Consider the following 24,642-nt stretch of genomic DNA (forward strand, 5'->3'; position numbering starts at 1 on the left):
ACAACACACGAGTTGGTGGTCTACCGCTGCCTTTATTGGTTAGTTTGTTCGTGTCATTGTGAGTCTTTAATGTTACATTAGTTCAGGTCCAGGTTACTTGCTGAGGATCAAGCAGGAGTGGAGAGGATTTGTTGCACTTGTTTGGAGGTGACAACTGATGTGTTTTTTTGTTGTTGTTGTTGTTTGTTTTTTTATGATTGGTTCATGTCTCAACTGGCTTTGGCCAACTGTAGATGCCTATATGTAATGTTTTACAGAACATCATACATCCTGTAGTGAAATAAACACACAGTGAACATGATTATGTGCATTGGTCTAATTTAAGGGTCAACTTATCTGTCATATTGGCAGAAATGCTCATTCTTGGGCTGAAGCTGATGTCTAATTTTAAGGCTTTATCAGCTGATACGGATGATGTGCCAATATTATTGCGCGTTCCTCTTGTTCACCTTTTTTTTCCCCAAGTTTTTTCCTTTATTTCTATATCCTAATATTTCATTGTTTTTCATTACTCGGTCCTGTTTGTACTTACTAAAAAGTTTTCTTGCATAATCACATCCAATTCAAACCCAATTTCAGGAAAGTGTACAAAAACTTAAATGACAATATTTCCAATTTGGATTAAAGCTGATTTCTATTTTTTTTTTTATTGCCTACTATTATGTACATAAGAGCCCAAATTACATAGTTGGAAGTTCTGATGTGGATTTGGTTTTCCAGTGGCTTTAACATTTCTACAGCTCCTGTTCAAGATGGAGGTCAATCTATTGGACTGTATATATGTGAGCATTCAAGCAAGTCCAGCTATATAAAAACAGTGAAATGACGGCATTATGTTAACACACTGAAGAAATATTGTACAGCCCATTTGCACACTGGCAAACAGTACAACATGGACAAAAGGTTCCTTTCACAATGAATGTGGGCGCTCACGTCAGTAATTAGCATATTTCTGACAGTAATTATGGAGCTGCTGAAGTGACACATGAAAAAAAAAATCCAAACCCTTCTGGTGCACATGAGTTTCTAGTGAGCACAGAAGCCTTTAGAGGATGATGCAAATGTCACCTCAGGGACTGTTTATACACCTTCAGGACTCATTACATAATTTATTAAGACAAATTGTATGACAAAAAATGCCCCATCCCCATACAGCATACTCAGAGAGGCGTGTCTCCAGATGAGAGAGGAGGAACTCTGTGGGAACAACGATGTGGTCAAAGACAATGAAGTCGGTGCAGAGGCTGTAGCAGGAGCAGAGCTCTGTCAGCATCAGATGCATCTTGTCCACACTACAGCAGGAGACAAGGGAGACAGAGGGAGAGAGAGAAGGGAGGATGCAAGTCTTTAGGAACTTAAAGACAAATATTTTGACAATGACTGTGGTATGGATGTGCTGTTCTCAGACAAATAAGGTAATAGACATGTTGGAGGATTGTAAAACATCTCCAAACTGAGGAGGCAGCAGGGAGGAAAACTGAGAGGAGGGAGAGAAACAGAATTACAACTCCTCAGACTTAATTAGTGGGCTTTCTGCTGTAGCTATGATTGAAACTATGAAAATGCCAGAATAAAATGTGTTGCCAGTAAAAGTGTCTTTTTTTTAATATGCTAAGGCGTTTTGTTTCTTATTTTTAATAGCTTGATTTAGTACCCGTCAACTCTGACTGCTTCAACTCGAAGGGTAATAAAGTTCAGACAAAATAATGCCTCGTAGGCGAGAGCCTTTTAATCCCGTCTTCCTGATAACTGAAGGCAAGAAATATGTCACAGGGTGAAGGAAATCATTTGAAAATGTCAGAAGATATTAAAATATTTCTACTAACATCAACTGCATTTACCTAATTTTCACCTTTGCAAATCAGAATCACACACTGAATGTTTATTTAACTGTCCTTTGACCTGAACAAGTGCTGATAATGCTGTACGTCTTCAGAATTCAAGGTGTATTGATTACGCTCACTTTTCTAAACTTCTGTCAAGTCAGTATAATTTCTGAAGGACACAACGGTGTAATAAGGAGAGGTGAAAAAAAGAAAAGCTGACTTGGTGGCGACTGTCCGGTCTTTCCTCAGGCTTTCAGCGCCTGGCTTCTCTTTCTGGACCTCTCCTTTCTTTGGCAGTGGCTTCTTTTGCTTTCTGTGGCGAGCTGCGCTGATGGTCTCGGCACAGTGCTTGGGCTGCAACTAAGGGTTTACCAAGTGAAAAGAGATGGATGGAGAAGGACAGAAGAAGGGGGGAAAAAAGAGGAAGAGAAGAATTGAGCCCAGCAAATAATGGGTAACATGCACAAACACAGGACTTTTGCATTCACATTAGAAGCACTCAGCCTCGCCCTGAATTAGACACTCCTCCAGCACTCCTTGCAACAATTCACACAAGTTCAACCAATGCTCATACACAACCTTGCAATTATGTCCAATCACTGCAACTTTTCCACAAATCTTGAAAATCATTGTAGCTTCCAGCAATGCATTATCTATAAATTGCAACTTTCTTTTGTAATTTTCACTTGCTCCTGCAATTTCATGCAAAAATACATCTAAAATGATTGTAACACGCATCACTTTTTTTTTTTTTTTTTTTTTTTTTTTTTTTAAACAAAAGCTGGTGTTAAATCAGGCATTTGGGGCTGCAACTGTCCCCAAAAAAGCCTGCAAAATTCTGGAGAGACTGACTAGAAGAGTTGAAACTAGAGATGTACTGATTGCAGTTTTCTTCCTCTTCTTCAAGTTTTTATGGGTCTGACCTGTCGATTCCATCAGATTCTCATTATCAGTTTTTCTAAGACCTATAATTGACAGAATACACAAACATTTTTGTAACTTTTCTTTAATGTAAAAGTATTTCCTCTGAAATTGCTCTAGGTTACAGCCAAGCCTTTTTCTATCATTATATTAAGATTACGTACCAGAGGGGAGCACAATCTCGCGAGAGAGAGATCTCGTAAGAAATGTGATTTCTTGTGATCTCGCGTTAGCAGATTTGAACAAACCGGAGAGACTTGTTCGGCGCAGCAGTTTTCTGTCCTAAAACTTTGCAGTGAGTGAACATTAGCCTGAAGAGCTAGAAAGTTCACTGTTGTTTGATGACTCCATCTGCTGCTCAGCTCCTTAGCTGCCGTTTCCCTGTAGACTGCCTGTCCTCACGCAAGCGTTTGTCTGAGTATGTATGACTGTGACTAGCGCTGTCATGGCTGTGATGTTACTGTCTGTGTTGCTGCACGCGTGATCTAATCATTGTGCGTGTGTGTGTTAATTTGACAGAATTGGATGTATGACGCTGACCGGCCAGTCACCGATCAGGGCTGGTCATGCTGAAAACCAGCCAGTTCTGGTCTCTGGCCAGTCGATCGGTGCATCCCTAGTTAAATCAACAAAAGAGCGAATAGAATGCTTAATACAAACAGAGAATTATCATCTAAAGGTTTCCTAAAAATATCAGTATGCATAAAATCATCCACCTCATTTGTTTTACACTTCCTGCAGTTATTGCGTTCACTGTTTATTCACTTTTGTTATTGTGTATGCATTGAATATAATATGAAATATCCATAAAATATCACTTTGTCAGGGGTTGTCAGTTTACTCAATGAGAGAAAGAGGGAGGAAGAATTCAGCCCAGCAGATATTGGGTAACATGCTCAAAGACAAACACTGGGGCTTTGCATCCACATCGCAAGCACTCAAAAAGTAAACACGTTCGTCATATTTTCCTCCAGGGATTAGAGAAACAACAGAGCATTAATCAACTGCAGAGTTTAGACCTGTCTTATCATTTTTACCCAAATTCTCCAGTCCTGTCCTCGGCCTGCGGCTAAATCCACTGATGCCAAGTTGTGACAAGTCTGATTATATTTGGATATTGAGTTTGGCAAAATCAATCTGCACAAGATAATTTGTTTATTTTTTGAAAACCAGGAATAGACTTCACCTGGTCGTTGAGGTTGCACTGCTCAGCACATATCTCTAACACCACACTGCTGGTCAGCTTGGCTATCTGCTCCAGGAAGGTCACACACAGACGCAGACTCCTCTTCTCCATCGCCTCCATCTACACAAACAAACAGGTACAGTGTGTATGAGTGTGCATATACAGTATATACAACCACAGAGGACACAGTTAACAGTTTTTTCTCCTCTGGCCTGTAGTGCTATTGATCCATCCATCTAGATTGTTTTGGTGTGAGTCACTGAGTTTTGGAGATATCAGCAGTAGAGATGTCTGCCTTCTCTCCTAGGTAATGGAACCTGAAAGAACTCGGCTTGTGGTGCTCAAAGTGCCAAAAAAAAGAAATTTGAAAAACTCAACAGCAATGTGTCTCTTTCCAGAAATTACAATATTTGCTGTTGTGTTATGTCACGCCTCTTTTGATTCTGCAGTGCCGGTGTGCTGTGTTAAAGGACACACCGAGAGGGCAGCTTTATGCTGGTGCTGCTTGGTTCAGTGTAAAAACACAAAGCTGGTTTAAATGTGAACCCTTGTTGCGGTGATAGAGCGGGATTTTTGTGTAAAAAGGGCTTTAGACAAGCGGACTAGTCTAAATGTAAATTTCCCTTTAATTAACAGGAAAATAATCACGAGGAACGTCCCTACTGACAACAAGATCTGTGGATTGTCTTGAGTAACAGGGTCATGACTTCTGAAAAGAGATGTTGCTTTTGAATTCTTCCAACATATTTTCGGGGGCTTTGAGAACCACATCTGCCATTTAGTTCCATTACATCTGACAGAAGGCTGCCTTACTTGGCTGTGATTTACCAGCAAATAATATCTCAGTTTCTCAGAGTATTAAGTCAAAAAAAAAGGTGTCAGGAATTAAGAAAATGATACGCAGCTGGTGATATACAGGTGTAAAAAATAAAACTTTGTGGAGAGTGTAAACGGTGTATTTATCATCAGTGCTTCTGATGGTCAGCAAATGACTGAACACTGACCTCTTCTGGGCAGAGAGGGTGCCCACACTGACTGAAGAGGGAACAGACGGTCGGGAAGGCCATGAGGTAACGCTTCATTGTCACCTCCTCACTGCTCTGGCAAAACATCTTCTCAAAGATTCGTGGGTAGAAGCTAGAAAACAAAACAGAAAAGAATTTAACCAAGGAGTAGAGGAGAGGCAGGGAGAAGAGAGGAGAGGAGGAGAGAGACTTACCTGAATATGGTCGCCTCAGACGTCTCGTACAGGAGCTCTTCCACACTGTCCACCATCCTGGTGTGAAACTGAATCATGTTCATCACCTTTGCCAAGTCAATGTAGTCCTTTAATGGAAGCGGGGCCTTGTTGACACTTGTGTAAGCCTAAAACAGGAGACAAAGAAAACCTGAGGGTGGCATTCACTGAGTTATACAATGGGAATTGAATATCGAGTAATATCTGATATGTTCCAGCAAATGTTCTTACCTGCAGTCTCAACCAGTCCAATCTCAGTGCTCTAAAATCAAACTCCTCTTTGTTTTCCACTGCAGAGTAAAATTGAGTGCATCATTATTCAAATCAAATTCCTTGTGCTGCATCCTAAACAAACAAACACACAAAAAGACACTGGGAGTACACAAGCTAAGATAATCTGCAGCATTGTGTTGTGATTACCTTGTTTGATTGACAGAGCAGACAGGGTGGAGACAAATGAACTCATCAGTACAGACTCCTCCTCAGGACAGACATACATGTTCTGCAGAGGAGAAAAATGTTTTTAAGTGTACGTCAAAGGAGAAAAGGAATGTAGTCAGTGATTAAAAACGTTGTTAGTTTTCGTCTTTCGAACGCTTTATGTGCCTCAGTTTCTGAGCAGTGCCCAGGTGCATGAACCACCTTAAGTGTCAAACTACAGTTTGTCCCTTCAGCAAAATATTTCCCTCAGCTAAGGGGTCCACCTAGACCTGTTGCATTTGGCCTCTTCAGTTGTATCCTCGCCTAAATGTATAGACTAAGGCTTTTACAGCAGTTACTGTCATAATACAGCACATGTAACTTCAGTTGCCATGGTTACATTTTGTCAGTAGAGATGAACCAGAATGAAAATTTTATATCAAAATTGAAATGGCATCGTGTCCTTCGTGATGTCAGTGTTTTCACAATGCAAAACAAACCCACAATGCATGCTGCACCTGCACCGGCGAGATTGTTGCTGACTGTTGCTGTATGATGCAGGTCAGCATTTACTGTGAGTTTTTCAAGGCATATTCAAACATTGTAATCAGGATGAATAAAATTTGAAATGGTAATTATCATGAAACTGATTAGCATGTCATCCCTAATTGTCATTCGTTGGCTAGCTTAGCTAACACACTTAGGTAGCCTGTATAAGATAGCTTAAGCAAAATGAACAAAGAGAGCACCAAAAGAAAAAGAAGCCAAATAATACTGTTGGAAAACAAATAATCCAAAATAAATTTAACCCAGCCATGACAAATACGCACAAGCAGAAGATGTGACAGGAGGTGCAAGTTTTTATCTTGCACTTTATACTGTAAAGTGCACATTGTATATTCTCACCAGTCTGTGCACAACACACTAAACATACACACAGAAACACACATGCACATGCTCATGTTCAATGCAGGTACCTGTATGGTGTCATTGAGAACCAAGGCATCAAACTGTGCCAGGTACTGGACGTGGTAGCGCTGAACCACTTGGATGTACTTTCTCATCAGACCTCTTAACTTCTCCATGTGGAACAGCAGCTCTGCCATCTGGCTGGAAGAACAGAAACAAACAAATTAAAACCACAAATAATCACTGTACTATGACCTTGCATCTTTTTTTTTCAAACAAAATCTCTTCTGCACACTTAACTACACTACTGAAACATAATGTACTCAGCCGCTGCACTGTAGAGAGACATCTAAAGAGTGGAGTTGCAGTGAGAGACATTCCTAGTTTTGCACACTAATATGACTCTGTGGTTTTCATCCTCTCCACCTATGACCTACTTGTCAATGTAGTCCTCGGGCATCTTTATCTTTGGCATATTCTCAGAGTGCCTCACGAGCCACAGGACCTCGTCACGGGAAAACGACAGAGCCATGAAGACAAACAGGGCCTTGGGGATTTGATTGGCACACAGAACAGGGGAGGAGGAGGAATGTTAGAAGAGTCTCAGCCAAGATTGGTAAAAGTCAAGATCACTATGAAATGAAGGGTCATTCAGCGGAATTCCCTCCTCCTGACCAAATATTCCCAAGAGTTCAAGTTGTGTGAAAGCTGGTTCAGAGAGATCTTTTTTTCACAAGTCATGTGACCAAAATTTAATCTCAGACTTATAACTTGCAGTAATGAAATGATTTAAATTCCTCAAGCACAGCTGTTCTGCTCATTACTTCACTTCTACCTTTGGTCCCAGAAGTCCAGGTTCATCCTCCAGAACGTTAAATAATTCCTTCAACGCTCCTCTCAGATACTGCCTCCTCTCCCTGTGCATCGCTCCACTGGTAATAACACAGGAAATGGACATGGTCATTTAGTTCTCACAGCTCATTTCCAAGTAAGCAAAATGAATATTTATGACACAAAACTTTGCTTAGTTTCCTGCCAGCCTCACCAGTTGACTAGTACGTGCTCACGACATTCCTTGATGTCCGCAATTCGCTTGCTATATCTGATAAAAGAAAGAAGGAAAAAAACAAATGCAATTAAAACCTCATTAAGAATCTAAAGAAGTCAGCAAATATTCTAATATTCTATTTCTGAAACTCTTATGAAGAAAAACATCCCAACCCTTGGCATTACCTTGTAGTCCTGAAATTGCTGAAGGACAATTTAAGATTATTTTATTGTCATGCATATTCAACTGCATTTTTAGGGAAAGACATGAATCTGAGGCAACTTACTTATTGAGCAGTTTTCAAGACAAAGTTATAAAGTGCTTCACAGAGAAAGAAAATGAAATAAAATACCAAAATGATAGATGAAATACATGAGGAGCAAAAAATAAATGAATAAGAACGTAACACCAATAAAATAAACAGTCAGATTTAAAAGAAGACACTGAGTCAGATGGCCTAATTTCCTTGGGAAGGTTGGAAGGATCTCCAGGCGCTGCTGGTTAAAGCTTTGTCGCCTGTATTTCTGAGTCTGGAGGGGACAGACGACCCCTGCCCGAGGATCTCAAACTACATAAAATTGTTATGGGATTAAAAGGTCTAAAATATAATCTGGAGCCAGGCTGGGAAGGCAATCAATAAGATCATAAGGTCAGTCCTAAAAAAAACAGGGAGCTGATGGAACAAGGCTAAAATAGGTGAGATATGATTGTACTGAAAAACGTGGCAGCTGAGTTTTGTACAGTCTGTAGTTCTTTCAAAGTTTTTTGATTAAGACAAGAGAAGAGGCTGTTAGAAATCAGCATGTGAGATAAGAGCAGGTGCAATAGTTTCTGCACCTCTAAAATTTTAAATGGTAAATCCTATTTTTGCATTACTTCTGAAGTCATAAAATTATGATTGGACAGGCTTTGTGATGTGCTGCTCAAAACACACATCGCTGCAAGCAGGACACAGATATTTCTGCAACAGACCTGATGTGTTAAGACAGGTAACCAGTAGATGGCAGTATGATGTGTTGTGAAGTTGAAGCCCAATAAGAAGGATTTCTGTTTTATTAGAATTCAGCTGAAGAAATTTTCTATATATTCTTTTTTTTTTCAGTCAGTCCTGTAGGGAACTTGGCATCAATGTTTTAACAGGCAGGTACATCAACATAATGACATCATCCAAGAGGAACATGTATAAAGAAAACAAAACTGGACCAAGAACTGACCCTTGAGGCACACCACGCTTGATAAGGCATTACTTTAAATATGATAAAAAAAAAACAAAGCATTCACCACTAAACTAACTGTGCTGCTAACTATATTGTCAAGTGATTGTTTTAAAACATTTTTTCACTATAGATAAAGTTTTGTTTATTGCAGACATTCCAATATATTCCTAACATTCCTAACTAATGAGCAATCAAAGAGACCAGACAAAAGGTCCTCAACAGTTCAGGACTCTTTAATCCAGGGTAGTGATATAAGAATGGCTTAAGATGCATTTTTAAATTAGTTCCACTTTTTCTAAAATATGAAGGTGCTTTTTTTCATCTTGCTTTTAAATTTTTTATTTGAACAACCAGGACGGTTTCTCACTGCAGCAGTGAAGCTCACATACCCTTTGATGCTGTCGAAGAGGTCCTCAGAGACCTTGTGTATGTTGAGTACTTCATCTCTGGTGAGGGTGAGGTAGAGGCCGCTCCGCAGAGCCATCTTCCACAGCTCCTGAGAGGCCTGGTTTGTATTCAGGCTGGTGTGGCACAACAGGAAGCCGACTAGCACAGGACGAGCAGAGTCAGCAACTTTTATGATACAGTAGGCGAGATCACACCTCATTTCTGTCTGAGCTTTCTTTAATTAGATTTAAGAATCTTTCGCTAAAATGTGGCCACAAGATTTTGATTTGAGTACAAAGCTTTTTTTCTTTTGATATGTCAAAGTTTTCAAGAGGTTAAATACACATAACCAACATTGAAGCCGTTGGAAATGTTTTAAAGGTACAATATGTATGAATTGGCGAATTTGTATTCCAAATAAATAGGGGGCAGCATATCACCAGAGGAACTGTTAACTGCCATTAATTATGACTGCTGTTAGCTCAGTTAGCCATGAAGCTGCTGGCCCTGTTAGCTGAGCTTGGAGCACTGGGGAAGTGTTGGCACTGCTAACACAGGAGCCTTGGACCTGGAGGAGGAGGTTTTCAGGTTCAAGGCAGAGAGAGCTGTACCAGGCTGAGTGCCTTCCCCCGTAAACATGGCCAGCTTGACATGAAGGCCAGTTTGACAACAGGGTATAGAGTAGATTTTTTTTTTTTTTTTTACAGGAGGTCCGACCAGGACTCTATCTGAAGATACGACAGGCAGGGAGAGGAGAGGTGTGAAGTGGCAAAGGAGCGAGATGGGGGTGAGGCATCATCAGCGGGGAAAAACAGTATGTAAAGATAGAATATTTTCACATCTGACTAGAGGAATTAAGGATTTATTTCGAACAAACCAGAGTTGGTGATTGTTGGAACAGTAGAAAGACAAACCAAGATGGTTTGGGTGAGTTGATGGGTGATTTTGTTTTTCTCGAGTTTGAATAAGGTGTGTTTAACAGTGAGTTATGAGAATAAAGTGTCTTAGTTTGGTTAAATAGAGAAACTTGAATTCAGGAAGCTGTATTTTTCTGTTTAATGAGGAAAACAGGTGTAAGAGAACTTCCTGTCTTGGAATTTTGTGAGTTTATGTTTTTATTTTTATTAGCTTTTTCACAGCTTGCAACCATCTCCTACCTGAAACTACAGGGGGAAGGCCTGAGCTGTATTCGATTATAATCTCTTCTGGTACAAAATGGTATTAAGACGCAGTACAGGCCAGGACTAGCTGGTTAGCGTGCTAACTTCAGTAGACATCTTGACAACACTATACATTGACATCTTCGACATAATGTCAAAATGGTTATTTCTACACATTCTGTTGATAATTTCAGTGAATTTCTGAATGTTTAAACTGAAATTCTTACATTTCCACCTGAACTGTATTCAGAGTAAAATGTCAGACACCACAGTGTTCCTGCCATGCCAATGGTAATGAACATTGTTAACTGGCAGCAACTGTGAAGCTCGATTCTTTCACAAGTAATACAAGCCTATATATTTTTGTGTGTAGTTCTGCTCTTTAATACGTTTGCAGGATGTCAATATGTCTGACATGTGCTTACACTACAAGCTGCAGGCACTGATGGTGAAATACAGTACATCTCCATAATGTTTATATATCTGTAGAAAATGAACAGATAGAGGAAGCTGTCATTCAGGATGAGTAACACTTACTAATGATCCACCGCTCCATCACCTCCATGGACAGATATTCACATGCCATCTGTGATAAACAACAAGATTATTAACTGCAAATACAGACATATTCACAACAGCCTTAAATGTAAACTTATGGAATAAAATCATCCTGTCACTTCAACTATGTGGTAGCCATCAGTATATTCATTGCATCACCTTCCACCTTAAAAATTGGAGATTCTACATCATAAAACCGTCTGTATGTGATGCACAGTATTATTCTTTCCTGGAGATATTGAATGTCCTCTAAATGTGTGGAGAAAATGCATAAATGCACATATTCTAATGTCGCTCCGGAGACCCATCACTACTCCCCATAGACTTTAAATGTGGGGGTGTCCTCCTTCCTTTCAAATATATTGTATCTTTTCATAAGAAAAATGCCTGCAGGTCCGTCTCTTGGCCGGGCGAGTGATTCTTTTATGAGGAAGCCATGGGCAACAGCGATCATAACATTACATCAAAGGGGCTGTAATAGTGGTGTTGGAAGGCAGCAGAGAGGATCACAAAGGACTGAGCGGTGCAGAAAAGGGTGATGGTAGAAATAAAGGTTCAGGGAGGAGCAGAGAGGTCAAGACACAATAAAATAAATCATTTTCTAAATGATAGCTCTATAATGGGAAGACGGGAAATGGGACACAGAGCTACTAATGCTAAGAGGCTGCCTCTGACCTTCAGCACAATACATATACTGTTATTGCATCCTCTGGCTGCCACACCTCTCATTTCTGTGCCTGACATCACTGGAAAAACCATCTTTTAGACCCTATACCGCCCTTCCTCTTCTCTTTCTCCCTCTGTCAGAGATAAATATAGGCGGAGAGGTGACGGGAAGGCGGACTCACTGTCTCGCAGCAGGCCGGTTCCAGCATGGTAGCTGGAGCACTGAGCAGGCTGAGGAGCTGGGCGCTACGCCACTGCTCTGCTGGCAGGTTCCTGCGTGGGTAGACCATCCTCAGAGACAGCAACGCCGCCGTCACAGACTAGGACAAGGACAAAGAAAAGAAATCACTGAGTGAGAAAACTAAACAGAGGCAGAGACAGAGGGAAGATGACAGAGATACAGAGAGATGGCAACACTTTATACCAATTTATAGCAAAAACATGCTGCACGCTCACAAGCTGTGTAGTTTTTGAATCTAACCAAACATTTTGCTCCACCACACACATCCATACACCTGCTAGTGTTAAAGAAGTTAATAAAAGTGATAAATCATTTGTATTATTTTTGTATAATTTATATTGCATTATGGTTGTCATGAATAAAGCACTAGGAAGAAACAGCTGCAATCTCTGGCAGTTGTACATCCAAATACATTTGTGTATCAGTCTGGGTCTGCTTTTCATTGTTTAGACTAAGCCCCTCAGTTCCAATTAAGGGATGTCTTAATTCTTAACTCACAATATTATTTTAGACAATAGTGTGATAGTGGTCTTGTGGCTGAATGGATGGTAGAAAATCCCTGCACGCAGGTCACAAAATTATGTGGAAAACCTTCCTAAACAGTGGAGGCTGTTAAAGCTGCAAATCAGTATTAATGGTTTTGGACTGATGTTAAACTATTGCATGTGGGTGTAATGGTTGGGTGGCCATATAGTACTTGAACCCTTAGCTATAGTGGTGTAACAAGACAAAACAGTGTGCATCATTTAGTGTTTATGATCTATGTTCAAATATATGAACAGTAAGAAATTGTTCTTGTATTGATATCTTTGTGTGTATATGTATGTATGTCCTTCAGTTTTCTCGACTATTGCTCATCTGATCAACTTCACACCTAAAGGGTGTGTTGCTGAGGACCCAAGGGTCTTAATCTATCCATATAAGCCACGCCCATTTACATCTAGATCAATGACACTGAAAAGTTTTTTCAAATGTTGTAGGCAGGGCTCAAATTACAAAAATCTTGTGAACATTTTGTGATATTGCAATCACTTTTATTGTCAACCACATTTGTAGATATGATGTCAGAATGACCGTTTTGAGTGACAGATTTGGTGCCATTTGACCAATAGATGGTGCTGTGGCAGCAGCAATTAACTTACAGATCTGTCCGTCAGTATGTATGCAACTATGTATGACAGTTCTTTGCATATCTCAAGAACAGTTCATCCGATCGACTTCACACTTAGCAGATGTATTGCTGAGGATATGTGAGTGTGCAGTGTCAAGTGTGAAGTCGATTGGATGAGTGGTTCTTGAAAACAATGCAAGCAGCTCTCCCATGGGCCACACATGCTTCTAATGGGCGCTGCATTAGTTTGGACAAAGCTGAATTGAACTGAAGGTTTAGTTTACTTTGTGCCATCATCCACCTTTCAGTTAAAGCAACTCATTAACTGTTTATGTACCTTTGTACTGTTTATAAATGGTGACACTGTGAGCTTACCCTTGTGTGAGGGCCAAACTCCTCTGTGAGCTTCTTCCACGGATGCTCGTACTCCACAAACATCTGGCCGAGCCGTGGGTAGGAGGGGTCACTGCAGGATTCATTACAGTGTGCAATTAATCAATGCATGGACAAGAAGAAGGAAGAGAAGGAGGACACTCTAATAATATAGCACTGCCCATCCTGTGGCAGTCTAGCATTACCTACAGGGATGAATACAAGTCTTTGATTTCATAAATTCCATAATTTCATACAGCTTCGTTTGTAGGTGGCTGAAATAATGAAGAGCTCAGACTGTTTCCCTCTCAGGGGTCTAGCTGTGTGTGTTGTGCAAGTCAAATGTGACATTAAAATGTATGTGTTTGTGCTCCCTGCTCACGTCTCAAACGGAGATAAGCATCCTGCATTTTTTTCGGGAGAGTGTATAAATAAATATCATGCAAAGTGGGCGGAATCAAAATGTCAGAATACCATTTGGCACTCAGAAAAGGTTAGCCGTGAGCTGTTGACATCTGTGGCAATTAAAATTCTGATTAATTACGAGTATCAGAAAAATGCTTGTATTGATGGACGTGGAAACTCCTAATGGCATAAATTAAAGCACTTAAATAAAAAGTGTTTGTCAGAGGTAGAAATCCGCACTTAGCAAATACAACCCTTTGTTGACTGAAGGATGCCTTGATTAGTGCAGGTGAGAAAATGGAAAACAAATCCATCTTTCCATTAAACGACTTTGTACTCAGTCTATGATGAAGTTATTCAGCGTCCATTAAGCGGTCTCGTGTTTTCTCACCTGCTGCCGTTGGTCATCTCATGGGCACAGTTGAACATGCCCACCAGTGCCTTCTTGTCATCGATGCGAGACAGCGTGATGATAACAGATGTGTAGGTGATGATCAGATCCAGGTAGTTCTTGGTGAAGTCAAAGTTGATCGCCTGAAATCAAAATTTCAGTGGAGTCAGTGGCTCCGAAATTACTCACTGGCCCCATGAAACCACCTCAGTCTCACTAGGACATCTACATTATACTATCAGTTTGAAAATACTGTATCACAATCTGTTTTTAGGGTTGTTTTAGGTGATTTTTTAAAAGAAACATTTTGTATTGTCTTATTGTCAGCATATATATTTATAAATTTCAGCAAAAAACATTTGACTGTAAGAAACACCCCTACAGGCCTGTAAAGTGGCAGTAAAAGGTTTGAAGTTTTCTTACTGACAAAGAAAAGTGTTTGAACATGTTTGAAAGCTCAACATTTTGCCATATTTTAGTGTTGAGTGTCCCAGCTATGCTGAGGGAGTGGTTTGAATGACTTAGAACTTTTTTTCTCTGTTTTTTAAAAAACTTGTCTTCATTGGATTCCATTGTAACCGACTGTATTCAAATGCATGACCACAGTCATTCTCTGGTCCCCTTTCATGCTGAGACATGTAGGTAGAGTGGATTATGATAGACTGGTGAAATAACTTTAATACTGGTTGTCATTTTGAAGAGGAATTTCATCACAGGTCCTTTTTAAGGTGCAATACACTCACAGGAGTCCCTGTCTATGTGTGTGTGTTTATTCAGGAAGGTCACATGTGCATGTGATTCCCTCTCTGTCCACCCTGCATCTGTTTTCAACATGGTGGCCTGGTTCTCATATGACTAAAAAATGTGCTAAAATATGTTTGTGAAAACACTTTAGGTGAGAGAGAGCAAATTTAGTAACAAAATCTCTATCCGTATTTAAGCAGTACTTTCTAGTTTGACATTTTATAGTGGTTTTGTGAGTAGTGTGTGTTCAGATGTCACTTTTTACTTTCATTTCAACTTTATTGTGTAAATAAAGTGTGCATTTGTTTTGGTCTGAGATGCCAGTGGGTTACTGTGACATCTAGTGGCAGTGAATGTTAGGGCTGGGTATCGGTGACAAAATTATGACACCGGCACCAATACCAGTACAGTTAAAGTGATACCGATACCAATAGAGGTCTTCATTCGATTTTTATTGTACTTCCATAATTTCAAAGGTTTTGGTGACATCGCCATCAAATATACTTCACTCAACTTCACCACCACAGAGTTTATGTAGCAGCCAGCTGTAGCTGCAGTGGTGGGTCAGTCATTTAATGCAACGTGCATTGAATCAAATGCTTGCAGTGTTTGGCTGCAAGCGAAACCACACAACAATTAGCCATTTTTGCGAGATCTGACCACAGAAAGTATTGAATGCATATGTTGTTTGGCTGGAGAAGTTTTGATATAACTTGTTACTCAGTTATTATCGAGGACCAATACACAGCCCTGTTGAATGTCATATGCAGCACCTTTAAAGGTGTCAAAGGAGAATGCAAAACGTGTTACAGCTACATTAATAAGAATTCATCCAAAGAGTCTCAAGAGACTTTGTTGTTAATCTCAGGGATAAACCCTAAATTTTTTAAGCACTGGTCTCACCAAGCCTAACTTTGGTGTGTAAAAAACATACAGAGAATTTGTGTTGTCGACTTTTTCCTATGAACTGTGATTGTGCATCATCGTTATGTCTCATATTCTCACCACTTAAATTCCTGCTTCCTTTCACTCCTAAATTTTTGTTGCTGCTTAGTTTTTTTTGTAATCTGCCTTTTGTATTTCTGTTTCTTCTGACAGGATCAGGTTAGCAGTTTGAGCAGACTAGTAAACCCATACTTAAGTAGCTTCGACATATCAGTAGCTCTCAGCACTGTTTGCTGTTTTTGTGCAATTTTGAACTAAGGGGTGCAAAGGGATTGCAGTGTTTGGGGATGAGGCCTGGTGAGCACAGGAGACCACCTACATGAGATATTTGGTGGCCAAAGAGTAACTTTTTGTGGCTACGGGCCATCAGCCCTGCTGAGCCCTGGATCTGCACTTATATTTGACAAAAATGCGTTGTGTGTCGACAGATGCTACCCAAACAAATCCAAGCAGAGCGAGATGCATAAAATTTCCATGTTAACTGTGCAGATCAGATGACAGTAGGCACTGAAATATACAGTAGAATATACATAAAGCACAAGGGAAGAGGTGCCAGTTTAATTATGATAATAAAAAAACTGACAAACTGAGCAGCAGGAGGAGGCTGGGGGCGGTGAGGAGAGAAAACACAACCTGCAGTATGTAGCAGGACAGAGTAAACAGCATAGTAGCAGAATGATTAAAAACGGGAGAAATGAGTGGGAGCCTGTCAGATTATCAGCAGATGTTGTGTTCAACTTCAGAGCTTTCCTGAATTAAAACAATTAGCGGCCCCACATTAACTACTTACAATATCAAAGAAGCACTGACAGGCATCGATGGTGTTCAGCAGCTCATAAACGTGGTCCTGAATGAAGAGCATAGAGGGGGATTTGATTAAAAAACAAAGACCTGCAAAACAATACAGCAACTTACAGATCATGTTAACCCTCTAGAGTGTTTTCCTAGCATATTATCATCTTTATAGATTCCTGCATCCTAATAATCGTTACACATTTGCATATTTCTATAACATCATGATTGAGTTACTTCCAGTCTTACAAATACAGATGATGCACTGGCCTGGCTGTGACCTCCATCACAGCGATATGTAAATGTGAAGGGAGGTGTAACAAACTGCACCAAACCACAGTGTGCTAACTGGCCTTGATATTTGGAATAAATCAATTATTTTCCTGTATCAGAATAAACCACTCTATATGTAAATTCATGCTGTAAAACCAAAATGTCTAAAATAATAGGTGTGAACAGAAATGGAGAGAAAGAAAGACAGAACACTACAAAAGCCATTTGTTGTCTTCTATTTTCAGATTTGTGTTCTTCATATTGAAAGAAAGTATATTTATTCTACATTGTCATTGTTTTTCACTGTTTATTAATGTAGTCAGTTGTTATGCTTCTGTTTCCTCCTTTGTTTTTAGATATGTTCAAAAGCAAATCTTCTATTTTAAATTTCAGAAGACGGAGACAGAGAGACACACTCACCCTGAACTCTATGACGTCCAGGAAAGAGTCATAGTAGCTCGATGTGGCGGACAACACTTCAGACTTCTGTCGCTGGATGCTCGTCAGATGTTGCTGCAGTAAAAAACACGGAGAGCTTTTCATGACTGGTCAGGTAAAATGAGACTATTTGAAAGTGATATCATAACTGAAGTCCAGCCTTGATGAGAGGACTCACAGAGTGCAATTTAATGATGTCACCAAAACAAGGTAATGGCAGATAAATATAAATGCGATAGACTGGGTGCACCGTTTCACTTATTGCATTTTCCACTCTGCAGCAGATTAAGTCTTTCAAAATGTGCAAGACAATTACCGTTTCCATTTTCAGTTTAAAATTGCAAGAATTTTCACTATTGCTTGCACAGAGAAACTGTTTACATTGTTTATATTAGAAATACTGTTTTAAATTAGACTTAACATTTAATATTGTTCACTGTGCACCGGGGTATGACTTAGAAAATTAAATTTCATTTTAATATGGTCATGAAACACCCATATGAAAATCTGATTATTGCATTTTCATTTTAATTGTTTCATTTCATTTAAATAACACACACATATGTGTGAAAGTATAATGCTATTGTAAATTACATTTTCCAGTTTACACTGATTTTAACATGGTCTAGGCTTCCATACTAAACAGTCAGCCACACCAAAATGTCTAAATGAAATGAATAATAATATAAATATAGTACTGTTTGTATACTAATAAGAGATATGTATGTATCATATAGCAATACATGATATAAAGTGCCTTATTTTTTTAAAGTCAGATGTTTTACAGGCTCACAATTACACATTTGTTTGTTTGAGATCAGAAGAACGATTTTAGTTGTTATAACAGAGAAAATTGTTTGTCAGTCTTTAGATATAACTGTCATAACAGGTCTCTTGTGAACACTGACAAGTTATTTTGTCAACTCAATGTTTTCAGCATATCAAAGAATAATTAGTTATCGACTGAAAACAAACAAACCTTTTTTGTGTCAGCATCACAAAACGATAACTTCACGATCACAACAAACCAAAACATGTAAGTACAAGCATCTTGTGTAGAAAGAAGATTAAAAAAATGCATCTTGTGCAAAAGTTGTCATCATACTTACAATGTTTCCTCTGAAGTCAATGTTTGGGAATTTCTTATTGATGTACTTGATGGCGGACTCCATTCCTTTTTCTGTCAGGAGGGATGGCCGTGTCTTTGAGTCTCCACATGTCTGTAACAGAGGAAATGATGAAGATAATATGATCAGTTGGTACCAGGTTTTGTCATATTTTCACTTGGGGTTTTGGCAGTTAAAGGACCAGTGTTAAAGATTTAATGGCTTCTAGTGGTGAACTTGCAAATTCCAAACACTTCATCTCCCCTTCCAGGCTTGTAGGAGAAACTATAGTGGCTGCAAAGCTTGCACAAAATTTGAAAGGCCATATTTAGAGCCAGTGTTTGTTTTTTCTGTTCCAGGCCGCTGTAGAAACATGGTGGTGCAGCATGTGGGCCTCCATGGAAGACGACCTGAGCCCCCTGTAGACATAATAGGCTCATTCCAAGCCACCAAAAACACAATAATTCTTATTTTCAGAGTGTTCAATAATGAAACTTATGGATATTATATTCCATTTCTACCATATTCTCTCAATAGCTTCCTGTAAATCTTACACTCTGGACCTTCAACACATTTTCATGCCCTGTGGGTTCTCTTGACAGAATTTCATGCCTGTGTTTTTCAGGCAGTTGTTAGAAAAGCAAGTTTCTCTTAAGAAAGGCACAGAATGCTCAGACTACCTGGGAGGATTGTGGGCAGAATGAGTAATAATGCTTTCCCCACCTCCCTCGACAGCCACCCTGAAGGTGACCTTGGGCAGGATAGTTAACACCGAACTGCTCCAGTGGGGCTGTTTAGAAGCCGACAGTAAGACTGTGGAGAAGCTCCCAAGTGTGAAGTCAAAAATAAAAAATGCATGCATGTTCAGCACATCTCCACTGGGCAAGGTTTTAAAATAAGACTGTTTCACTTTCGCATCTCCTTCTCATGAATGCATTCATATGTACACATGCTCATGTAGGGTTACAGAAAAGGGGCAGTACACCAAATATACTCATGAGGAGAATGTCATTTCCTCCATGTTACATACAGAAATGTCTGCATTGTCAAAATAAACCAATCATACTTTATTTGGAGCCAATAGTTCATTACATTCTCTGATTTCTGCATTATATATTTGACTGTCCGATATCGATTATTGAAAGAAGCCTTGTCAGTCAAAATTTTGATACCATAGGAGTAAATTTCCAAGTTGTGGTTTACTTTTTATGTTGTTAAATTACTTTGAGTGGAAAAATTCTGGTGGGAAGGTGCTGAAACATAAAACTTAAGCGTTCAAACAGACAACATAGTTTTAATCACACTGCAGTAAAAAAGGTTCATATTTTTATTTAATGAAACTGCCTTGAGTGTTTAAAAAGGAGCTGAGAAATGAAACTAAAGATTTGCACCACAATGCGTAATGTAATTTTCATTTTGTTAAAACTGATTTTATAAAATTGGTAAGAGTTTCTTTCAGAAACCGGTATTGAAGTCAAGGTATCATCAATTTTTGAACAATACCCAGCCACATACTGCTCTATTTGCTTCTACTTTGTGGTGTGAGTTTCACAGCATTCAGTTCAGAATAACTGAAGTTTGAGGTGACTGACGGCTCAGACGGCTTCCTGTTTGCACTTCCTCTTTGGAGAAATAAACTCTGTTGCAGTTGGAGGACAGAGCTGCCTATTTTACTAGGCCAGTACACACAGAGCACTTGTAAACAGCACACAAGCTGTTAGAATTATCTCACGTCATTTCATTACCACAGTTTGCAGCTCCTGGAGATTTTTTTTTTAACTTTAAGAAATATTATTAGGTTATTATTGGTGGTTTGCAACCTTATAAGAATATGTACTACTTTTGTGCTTTATAGATAAACTATTTAACACTTTTGGGCTCTTATAAACATTTTTCCTAGTATTATTGATACAAAATTGCAGATAATTATGTGTATAATTCAGCTCTTATTTGCTTTTAACTGTTCAGTGGAAGATGAAAATAGAAACTGATGCAGTTCTAAATATGGTTCCACTGTAATTTATTCCTAAGCAGTGAATAACTATGTACCGATATGTTTACTTTTAGATGTGTTTTGTATTGTGTACACATATTTGTACGCATACAAATTCTTATTTAATTTACCAATTGTGTGAGACAAAAGTCAAGTTCCTTATTTCTGGTTTGTGTCACACGGACCTCTTACCTCTATAAACCTCCCTTCTCTCCCTCAGCTCACCTTCTTAATGTAGTTCATCCGTATGAGCACCCCGTTCCCTCTCTCGTTGAGGATGGTGAGTTTTTCAGCCAGTTTCTGTTGGTAATCCATGGCTCCAGATACCCAGCACCTCTCCCTCCGTTCGAGCCTTGGCCTCCTGTGTAGCCGTGTAGCAGCTGAACCCTCGGAAACAAGTGCACTCAGGGCCTCACCCTGACACCAGGTCACATGGGACGCATGGGTGGAGGTGGAGCCATGAATTGAGTTGGACTGACTGATCATTCACATACTAACTGTATGTCAAAACGTTGATATGAATTCATCGATTTAAAAAGAAAAGAACAGAAGAAATTCCAAATCAAAGCTTAAAAAAAGAATATCCTTAAATTCCAAAAACTTGACAGAAGAACGGCTGTTTTTAAAACACTTTGGTACATTTGGATTTTCAGTTCACATTTTACAACAGTACAGCCTTCACTATTCATTGTATTTTTCAACACTTTGATTGAAGGTGGAGAGAAAACATTATTTATAATATATTATCTGAATATACTGAATAGTAACATGTTTCCTGTCTGTTAAAATACCCCCTTTGTGTGTGCAGTTTCAGTTACTTCCTCTTGTTCTGTTAAAAAAAAAAAAACTGTGAGCATGGGTTGGCAAGTATAAACCATATTATATTATACATGCAGAGTGCATAGAATATATTACTTTTACAAAGTATTAAATAAGAAGTCAGTGAAGAAAAAACAGGAACAGGGATGAATTTTCAAACCTATATATAAAAAACAAAATGTCCCTTTTCACCACAAGATGGCACTATTGACTAACTGAAGCTGTGTTCAGATGGCTGGAGGATCAATTATGCAACAAGTGTGTGTGAAAACCTCAGCCCACACTCAGACTGATAATAAATGACAAACCTGAATGAGAGGACAGGATGGGACAGGGTCAGACAGACATGAAGACTATACATTATGTACAGTACCAGTCAAAAGTTTGGACGCATCTCTCAATACTTTTTTTTTTTTTTAATAGGAAACGGTTCAGATAATACCAACAGTGTGCAAAGCTGTCATCAAAGTAAAATGTGGTTTACTCTGAGGAATCTAAAATATCAAAGACGAAAAAATGTTTGCACACTCGTAGGTTGACGGTGGGGAAGGAGAAGTCCATGAATTGACAATAAAAAAGAAAAAAAGACTCTTATACCACTGTCTTCTGCAATTAAAATCAAAGATTTAATAAAAATGTTTAATTGTCAAATCTTTAATTGTAAGTGCAGAGGACAGTGTGCAGGATTCTTTTTGCTTTAAATATATACTTTAATAATATATATAATTTATGTTGTAATAATAATAGTACATTCATATATAAAGTTATCTTGCAGGTCTACAATAAACCATTTTCATCTTTCCAGGGAAGATTTGGCCAATAAATGTGTAATAACTCATCCTGACCACTCAATACCAACATGATGTTTACTTGGATGAGCTGCATTCAACCCTAGGCTGGAGCCACACACTATGTTGTTCTAGATTCAAGGTTCACATTCTCAAAAGATTGAGCACTCTTTGTTGTTACTTCAGGGGATCATAAGACTTGTTTTCAATGTGTAGTCTGTATTGTGGTCTGGCTTGCTTCCCCGGCACACAAATGGATTTAAAAGGCTTGTAAATCGTGCCAGAGTTCAGACTTTGTCTCGAAGTGTGATTTGGCTCGTAAGAAGTAACATAATTAGACTGTGTCTCTTACAAATCAGCTGAAATCAGGCTTTGTGGGGTTTTTTGTGTTATAAAAGCCTCTATTTACCTGGAAAACAGCTGGATCTTCACATTACTTCCACATCAAGCTTTTCTCACCTTCAGTATAATTACTGAGACTAAAGAGTTTGTCATGTAAACTAGAAAGACCCTGAGTTATTCAGCAGCCAAGTGTTGTTTTCCGTTTTTTTTCTGTGAGACCTCTATAACTCCTCTTGGAATTTAGTAACAGGTTCAGTAAAGTGTGAATTGAAGAGTGCAGTACTGTGGAGCTTAGAGAGAGTAATTTTCTTAATGAGAGTCACTGCAGTCAACCACAGCGAGCGCAGCACTAAGCAAAGCGATGATTGATGTTAAGTGGACTTGAAGAAATAATCTGTTTATTATTTCCCTACTGGCAGAGGCTCAGAGAGCGGTAGACATGTTAACAAGGCTGTCTGGGAAAGCAGACAGGAGGATGTGGGAGGAGGAGGCGGGGGAGTGGCAGGGGATGGGGCTTAGTAGTCGGGGGTACAAAGTGTATAAACCTCATACCCTCCATGAACCAAGTTAAAGATTCTTACCTGGCTCATTATGAAACAGAGAGATGCATGGAGATGTTTGGCTTTCCAGCGCATAATTTGTGAAACCAGGAACTTGTTCCAGATGCGCAACAGAGGCAGAGGCTGCAGCTGAGACAGGTCTATGGTCACAAATACATATTTGAGAGTAAGAATGGACTTCAGGATTGTGCTGAATGGACTATTGGTTTGGCCCAGGTTCCTTTTGGTTGATGGCTTGAGTCTGAAATATAAGCTATGGCTGAAGGGACAGGTGTGTGGGTTTATGCTTGCAAAAGCTCAATACAGCTAATGTGTTACCAAATCCATTTCTATCAGCCATCCCTGGACACTGTAGGACATGCTAATTAAAATATTTATTAAAACCAATTTTAAAACGGCAGTGCAGGATTACTGTTGGTGTAGGTTTGAAAAGTAGAAACTATGGCTGAGTCATACAGGAGCGATCTACAGATGAATTATGCAAAAAAAATGTGCAGCTTTCCTAATTTTTATTTTCTCCTGTAATTTCATTGCAGTTGCCTAAAATGTTGCAAAAGGCATCTGCAAGTTTTTAGAAAAGCTGCCGTGAAATCAGGAATTTTAGGCTGCAACAATCCCAACAAAATCCTGCAAAATGATGGAAGGACTGATAGAAGAGCTCTGCACATAATCAAGATGTAACCACTGCATGACTGATAAAGAAATGATCCATCAACTATCAGGGAGATTTTTATAGTGGATAATTGCTGGATGTTCCTACCAGAAATTTCATAGGAAATTAATACATAGGTGAAAGGCTAACTAACAAAAGTACACGCACAATTAAAACTAGTTTGATACAATGTCCTGATACAATGAAGACAGCAAGGTATTCCTGCCTTGCAGTCTGGGAGCAGGGCTGCAGGAGGACATAATGACAGAGGAAGGATTTTAGGAAGCGCTCCCAGCTCCGGCTGCAGCCCAGATGTTGGAAAGTAGATGGCAAAACACATGGGCCTGTCTAATAAATACAGTATATGTATAATATAGGGTGCTGCAGTGTGAGTGTTACCCTTCTGTAAATATATCAGCAGAACTATCTCTGCAAATGTATTTTTAAGTAGGCCTATTTGACAAACTTCAGGATAACTTGATTTATTTTGTTACAAGTGGCTATAATCAATATTATTATAGTTAGGCCTATATTTTTACAGTGCAGTTTCACCTCTGCTCTTCAGCTCACTGTTATGGTTTGGTTCAGTCTCCGCACACTAACATAATGTTAGCCGAGCTCTTTTCAGCTTTCAGATCCACTGTATCCTGCCTGACCAACATCAAACAGCAGAGAGATAGAGCTACGAACTAGCTGGTGAATATAGTGGAGGATTTAACAGCTAAAAAGGTATATATTTCACTTATGTGTAAATAAGCAGTTGTTTGCTAATAAGTTCACCATACTGTGTCTCCATTGTGTTTCCAGCCCCCACCCCCCCAAAAAAAAGAAATAAGTTATTGAAAGTTTAGCATTGCTATCAAAAAGATGGAATTTGTGAGATAATCAGGTGATCTTTATTTTGAAAGCATACAGAATCTATTCTTATCTAAATTATTATTTGCAAGTGTGTCTTACAGTTGTCCCACCTGTGAGACACTCGCACATTACCAAACAAGTTAGCAAATACAGTAACTTGTGCTGCATCAGAAATAACATACGATGCACTTTCTACATAAAATGTGTACTACGGTTCTATCGTGTAAATGAACAGTAGTTTGTGACGTCCTGACAGCCTCGTCTCATGGTAGCCCGT

The 24,642-nt window shown here is 39.2% G+C and overlaps 1 protein-coding gene across 1 annotated transcript in view; it reads right to left on the reverse strand.

Annotated features, from left to right (window-relative positions):
* nckap1l (NCK associated protein 1 like) overlaps positions 1 to 20,758 on the reverse strand; it is a 37,060-nt gene extending 16,302 nt beyond the window's left edge. Inside the window, exons 1-20 of the mRNA XM_084737004.1 lie at positions 20,572 to 20,758; positions 18,357 to 18,467; positions 17,230 to 17,322; positions 16,535 to 16,591; positions 14,056 to 14,198; positions 13,263 to 13,353; positions 11,718 to 11,855; positions 10,849 to 10,897; positions 9,154 to 9,310; positions 7,545 to 7,601; positions 7,335 to 7,431; positions 6,937 to 7,046; positions 6,568 to 6,700; positions 5,591 to 5,672; positions 5,402 to 5,460; positions 5,153 to 5,298; positions 4,938 to 5,070; positions 3,934 to 4,053; positions 2,047 to 2,186; positions 1,161 to 1,292 (exon numbers count right to left, since the gene is read on the reverse strand). Coding sequence (XP_084593130.1) covers positions 1,161 to 1,292; positions 2,047 to 2,186; positions 3,934 to 4,053; positions 4,938 to 5,070; positions 5,153 to 5,298; positions 5,402 to 5,460; positions 5,591 to 5,672; positions 6,568 to 6,700; positions 6,937 to 7,046; positions 7,335 to 7,431; positions 7,545 to 7,601; positions 9,154 to 9,310; positions 10,849 to 10,897; positions 11,718 to 11,855; positions 13,263 to 13,353; positions 14,056 to 14,198; positions 16,535 to 16,591; positions 17,230 to 17,322; positions 18,357 to 18,467; positions 20,572 to 20,661 — 2,138 coding nt within the window. The 5' untranslated portion in view covers positions 20,662 to 20,758. The remainder of the gene's footprint in view (positions 1 to 1,160; positions 1,293 to 2,046; positions 2,187 to 3,933; positions 4,054 to 4,937; positions 5,071 to 5,152; positions 5,299 to 5,401; positions 5,461 to 5,590; positions 5,673 to 6,567; positions 6,701 to 6,936; positions 7,047 to 7,334; positions 7,432 to 7,544; positions 7,602 to 9,153; positions 9,311 to 10,848; positions 10,898 to 11,717; positions 11,856 to 13,262; positions 13,354 to 14,055; positions 14,199 to 16,534; positions 16,592 to 17,229; positions 17,323 to 18,356; positions 18,468 to 20,571) is intronic.
* Between the last annotated feature and the right edge of the window lie 3,884 nt (positions 20,759 to 24,642).

Source organism: Lutjanus erythropterus, chromosome 2 (genome assembly GCF_056507025.1).
Source record: "Lutjanus erythropterus isolate fLutEry1 chromosome 2, fLutEry1.hap2, whole genome shotgun sequence".
NCBI lineage: Eukaryota > Metazoa > Chordata > Actinopteri > Lutjaniformes > Lutjanidae > Lutjanus > Lutjanus erythropterus.